Source organism: Xenopus laevis, chromosome 4S (assembly GCF_017654675.1).
Source record: "Xenopus laevis strain J_2021 chromosome 4S, Xenopus_laevis_v10.1, whole genome shotgun sequence".
Lineage (NCBI taxonomy): Eukaryota > Metazoa > Chordata > Amphibia > Anura > Pipidae > Xenopus > Xenopus laevis.
The window spans coordinates 116,056,206-116,062,291 of NC_054378.1; the positions used below are offsets into that span (position 1 = coordinate 116,056,206).

Below are 6,086 nucleotides of genomic sequence, written 5' to 3' on the forward strand. Positions count from 1 at the left end.
CAGGTACACCCGGTAACCACAAGATGGCGCTCACTGTGTAATGATGCACGAGTAAGTGCGAGGGCTAGTCTCTATGGTCAGCATCTAGGGTTGCCACCTTTAATAAAAAAAATAACCGGACCGTGAAGGGCAGGTACAAAAAGGAGGCGGGCCATGCCGCAAAAAGGGGCGGGGCTACGTAGTGCGCCACAAAAAGGGGCGGAGCAACATAGTGGCGATGCGAAGAAGACTACAAAAAAGGTAAGTTCTGTGCAAATGGGGTTAGGCCGAGGGCTTTTTTTAAAGGATATTACAAATTACCGGCAACTGCATTGCCGGTAAATTTGTAATACCGGCCTTGGCAGGTGTTTTACCGGCTAGGCCGGTAAAATACCGACCGGGTGGTAACCCTATCAGCATCTCTCCCAGGCAGCCATGCTGAATGTACAAGGACATGTGTAATAGGAGAGTGTCAGTCTGTGGCGGTGTCTTTCTCATGTAGACAGACCCGGATTTGTGGAGAGGCCACCAAGGCCCGGGCCTAGGGCAGCAGGATTTTAGGGGGCGACATGAAGCCCAACCACACCCACATTAGTTTAGAAACACTGGGGATGAGAAGGAGAAACGATAGTTTTTTAAATTTCCAGTGCACCAATCCCCATTGCTCTGGCCCCAATGATGAAAATTTGAGCGAATAAAAGGGAGGGGATAGGGGCGACGAACGACAGTGGGCCTAGGGGCTCCCGCTATGTAAATCCAGCCCTGGATCCATGTTGTAGCCCCCACCCCTCCCAGCTATAGTCAGCTGATCCCACTGGTGTCTAATAAAAGGGCAGCCAAGTTTGGGAGTTTTACTTTGAAAGCAGCAAGTAAGTTGCAGGTAAAACTTAGTCCCTTTGTAAAATGTATAATGAAGCAATTGAATTCTTAATGAATCAGATGAAAATTAAGCGTAGGACTGGCCAGATATGGGATGACTTTGACGTAGTTGGCCAGCTTAAATATATTGCAATATATGGACAAACAATCCCTGTGTTGTTTAAAGGGTAAGGCATTTTTCAGTAGCAGTAGCACAAAATGTCTCTGTCTTAAATATATTGATAATGGGTTGAGTGCAGAGGACTCTTGTATTTGTCTGTGTGACTTTTGTGGTCACACCCTCATTGCACCCCGGCTTAATGGTTTAAAAATTAGCGGTGAGCACAACTTTCCCTTGTTTGTTATTGTCTATGGCATCTTCCAGCAGCCCCTCTGGCATTTGCCTGAATCCCCAGATTGCCAGTCCAGGCCTGCCCCCTCCACTCTTGCCATGTAATTGCACTGAAACTGCCGACTCTACTTTCCCTGCAGGCAGCCATGTCGGTCTCACTGCCTCGCTCCAACAGACGACGAGTTCTATCAGAGAACCACTGTTACCCGTCTCGAAAGAGATTCTTCAGGGACCATGTTTATTAAGAGTTACAGCTCACAGGGGTTTATTATTAATGGGGACAGAGTGCTGGGCCCCTGTGCTGTCATTCCGCAGGCCATTCTCCAATGGAATGTGAGTGTTAATTTGTCTCATCCCAGCGTAATCGACTGTTCCACCAAACTACTAGTGCTGTGCAACTGATTATCAAGTACAGGTATGGGACCTGTTATCCAAAATGCTAGAGACCTGGGGATTTCTGGATAACGGATCTTTCTGTAATTTGGATCTTCATACCTTAAGTCTTCTAGAAAATCATGTAAACATTAAATAAACCCAATAGGCTGGTTTTGCTTCCAATAAGGATTAATTATATCTTAGTTGGGATCAAGTACAAGCTACTGTTTTATTATTACACAGAAAAAGGAAATAATTTTTTTTAAAAAAGTTGGATTATTTCATTATAATTGAGACAGCCATTCCATAATTTGGAGCTTTCTGGATAGCAGGTTTCCGGATAACGGATCCCATACCTGTACATGAAATGGGGTGATTATATTGAGGTTATAGAAAGAAGGCTATAGTATGCCGAGCCAACTGGGAATCTTTAGCTGGACGCAACATACATTTACTCAAACACACAATGTGAATAATTCACCTCCAGTTTGGAATACAATTTGTTTGCTCAGGCTCCTTTTGTTCTATTTTATTTTGCCTATAGATTCAGTGTGACAAAAATGTAATAATAAGATAATTCCAGATGGGGGCGCATGCTTTCTTAGATCACTGCCCCTATATGGCCGTGCAGAACTAGGGAGAAAGCAGTCTGTTAAGCTGGCCATAGATTTGCACATTTACCTTCATATCCGACGAACGATCGCTTGTGCCATCTCCCGACCTGCCCCTAACCATTCTGATCAAATAAAGTATAAAATAACAGATCAGCCGATGTTCTGCCCCTGACAACAATCGCACAAAACTTATGTCCGACCAAAGCTGGTGACAGCCTCCCACTGATATTGTCAATACATGCAGAGAAATTATCGGTAGCCAACAGAAATTTTCTAAAGACCCCCATACACGGACCGATAAAAGCTGCAGACAGACCGAGTTGGCAACTTATTGGCCCATGTGTGGGGCCATCTGACTGGCTTTCCGCTCAATATCTGGCCGTAAATCGAGATTAAACAATCCAGTCGGATTGCGGCCGCATCTGTACATGAATGTGGTCCCGCGATCCAACTGCCCGTATTGATTGCATTATGATCCGATCATTGGGCCCTAGGGCCCACGATCGCATAAGCCCGAAATCACCCACTTCAAAGTGGGCATATCGGGGAGAGATCGCCAACCGAGCGGATCTCTACGTTTATGGCCACCTTAACCTGTCCGATCAACTGAACAACCAATCGCCATCTCCCGAAAAATTTCGGGACACTCCACACGCCCACAAAATAGTATGAAACGGAAATCCGTACGATCAAATTTTTGCGTCTATGGCCAGCTTTAGGGTTTGAAGTTACATATAAAGTGATAGTGTACAAATGCAGTTAGTAATTATCTCTCCGTATCTAACAAGCTGTTTTTGTTCCACAGTCCCCACTCAGGATAGGTAATAATTGGCAGCATGATCAGATTACACAATACTTTTGTTATCCAGCCTCCAACTGTTCTGTTAGGGCAGGACTACATGAGAGTTTTCTGTGTTCGATCCGACGCACTGCGCAAAAACGCATGCGTCAAAATGGACCATTCATGAAATGATGAAAAGACCCAATCCTTTGCCACATGCCAGTAGTAGTTCATGTTTGATATATTTTATGAATTGTAAATATGCCCAATAACCCCCATGTTGTTTCACATGCAAGATGGTGGGACAGAGGGCCAAACGCACAGATTTGTGGAGTTGGTTTTGCTCCGAAGCTTAGAGAGGTTTAACATTGTGACCCTAACATTTTAGTAATATATCAAGTCTGCATGGTACAAATATAATTGTGCATACATTAAGGCTCACGGAACACAGTTTTGGGTGATTTCCACATGTTTCAAAATGGACCATACCACCTCTAATTACCCTCTATGGCAGTGGTGGTATAAATGATAGGCTGAATGCTAGCTCTTGGACTTGTAGTAATGTCATTACTGACCTGCCTGCAGCCCTCTTCCCATAAAGGAGAAGTACACCGTTAAAATAAGTGAATGTAGAATTGATGAGGGTGCTATTCTAAGCACTTTTGCAAAGTAGATTCATTATTTATTTTTTTTTTTTCAAAATATTAAGGGATACATGTTAGTGCTGTGCAGGCTGGCCCCATACCCGTGGGTGTGACGTCATCGGCGGGGCGGGCTCTGGAAGTCGGGCTTCTTTTATAGTGGGTGGCAGGCGGGTGTGGGTCGGGGAAATCCCAACCTGCACGTCGCTAATACATGTGCTGTTAATATGAATTAATTTTGTTATAAAAGCGCCACCTGCTGGTCAGTCACCAGTCTGACCACCAAGTAGTCAAGGAGAAAGAAAGAGGGGCAAATTCACTAAGATTCGTAGTTGCGCCAGGCGTAACTTCGCCGCACTTCGCCAGGCGTAGTTTCGCCAGCGCTTCGCAAATTCACTATAATCCGAAGTTGCGCTCAGGGGTAGCATAAGGTTGCGAAGTTGCGCTAGCGTTGATTCGCTAAGCGAAGCGAAGTTACGCTAGCGAAGGCTAATTTGCATACGGCGCCAAATTCAAATTTCAATGGAGGAATACGTATCAGCACTACAAATGGCTAGAAAAGCTTCAAAACATCAAATAAAATTTTTATTTTGCCCTACACATGTGCCCACTGTCTAGGTAAGTTGCCATGAGTCAGGAAATGTAGGGGGGAAGGAGGGGAGCCCCAAAAATTTTTTCGATCTTTTTCAGCCTATCACCCATAATGTAGAAAACACGCCAGCCTTTTTTGGGACTTAGAAAAAATTTTGACTTTTTTTGAAGCAATCCCTATCTACTCTATTGCGCTTCGCCTGGTCTGAGGTGGCGAAGGAAGTCTAGCGTAAAAGGTAGCGTTCAGTACACTGCGCGTGTTAGTGAATTTGCGTAGTTACGTCGCTAGCGAAACTTCGCCAGGCATAAGGGTGCGAAGTAACACTAGCGAAACTACGCCAGCGTTCGTTAGTGAATTTGCGCAGTAACGAAAACGCTAGCGTTCGGCGCTTAGTGAACTTGCCCCAGAGACTGCTCTGATGTTGTTTTGCTTAGGAAAACAATTAGAAACCTTTCTCACATCTTTCCTAAGCAGAAAACATCAGAGCAGCCTCTTTCTTTCTCCTGACAACTTCCTTGTCTACTTGGTGGTCAGACTGGTGGGAAAATGACGCTGTTGTAACAAAATTCATTCATATTAACAGCAATATCTTGGAATTAAAACAAAATAAATAACGTAAATGACAAGTGCTTTGAATAGCACCCTCCTCAATTTTACATTCACCTATTTTAGAGGTTTACTTATCCTTTAAGTACACCTGATATCTGGTATGTTTTTCTTCCCGCACCCACAGAACGAGCACATCAGTATGTTCCATAAAAGTAAAAGTGATCTGTACCCTCGGCCTAAAGCGGAATAAGAGATATGGGCTGAACAGCATTGCAACAGATGTTGTGTTACCCACCTCAGAAGAATGAGAAAAATCGTGCATTGCCCTTGTCTTTTAAAGAACTACTAATGATTTAATACACTGGGGGAGGGGACTTAACATAGTGCCACCCCCCCCCCAGTGTAGTTCCCTTTCATATTCCTTTAATATATTCTGTCCAGTTCCTCTAAATCTAAAATATACAAGTGTTTCATGCTCAGAGTCTGCATAGTTTGAAATGGAGACCATATAAATATAAACACACGCAGGCTGATATCTGTTGCCATCATCATCATCATCATCTAATGTCTCCTGCAGGCCAACGCTTGTGCAACCTTTAACTTCCTAGTAAGTGTAAGAAGAATCGCAGCAGCTGCATTAATCCCTCCCCAGCTTTGTTGCCAGGGATCCTTTGTAGCAGTAGCTAATCTGGGCTCGTTACAGGGACTGGTACCTGTGGAAGCCTTGGCTGGTGGTTCTGGGTGTATGAAGAGACAAGCAGGAATGTCAGCCTTACAGGCACGTATATACCTGTGGAGCAAGGACTCATTGTGCTAGGACTAGAACCTCTCCTCAAGCTTAAAGGGAAAGGCAGAAGAGTAATTTCATTTTCTTGCATTTATACAGCATGGGTAACCCAATCACTTCTCTTTCGATTCAGTAAATGCAGGGAAATGCAACGTTTACCTTGCAGAGGGCATGCAGTAAACCTCCAGATATTGCTTAACAACGCTCAGCAGTTGTGATTCCAGATTGACATCTGCAGGGCTGCCAGTTGTACTACTTAACAAGCTAAAAAAGTCATTGGTTAAATGGATATTAAATAGTGCTGATCCAGCAGAATTCTGCACTGAAATCCGTTTCTCAAAACAGCAAACAGATTTTTTTATATTTCATTTTGAAATCTGACATGGGGCTAGACATATTGTCAGTTTGCCAGTTGCACCCAGTCATGTGACTTGCGCTCTGATAAACTTCGGTCACGCTTTACTGCAAGTTGGAGTGATATCACTCCTGCCTTTCCCCCCCAGCATCTTAAGGGCAGAAACAGACATGGAGATTAGTTGCCCAGCGACAAATCGCCCC

The 6,086-nt window shown here is 44.2% G+C and overlaps 1 protein-coding gene across 1 annotated transcript; it reads left to right on the top strand.

Annotated features, from left to right (window-relative positions):
• The first annotated feature begins 217 nt into the window (after positions 1-217).
• LOC121403705 (NADH dehydrogenase [ubiquinone] 1 alpha subcomplex assembly factor 3-like) lies at positions 218-5,558 on the top strand. Its single transcript, XM_041591509.1, has 3 exons — positions 218-240; positions 1,330-1,576; positions 5,319-5,558. The coding sequence occupies exons 1-3, from the start codon at positions 218-220 to the stop codon at positions 5,556-5,558; spliced, it is 510 nt and encodes a 169-aa protein (XP_041447443.1).
• Positions 5,559-6,086: the final 528 nt, after the last annotated feature.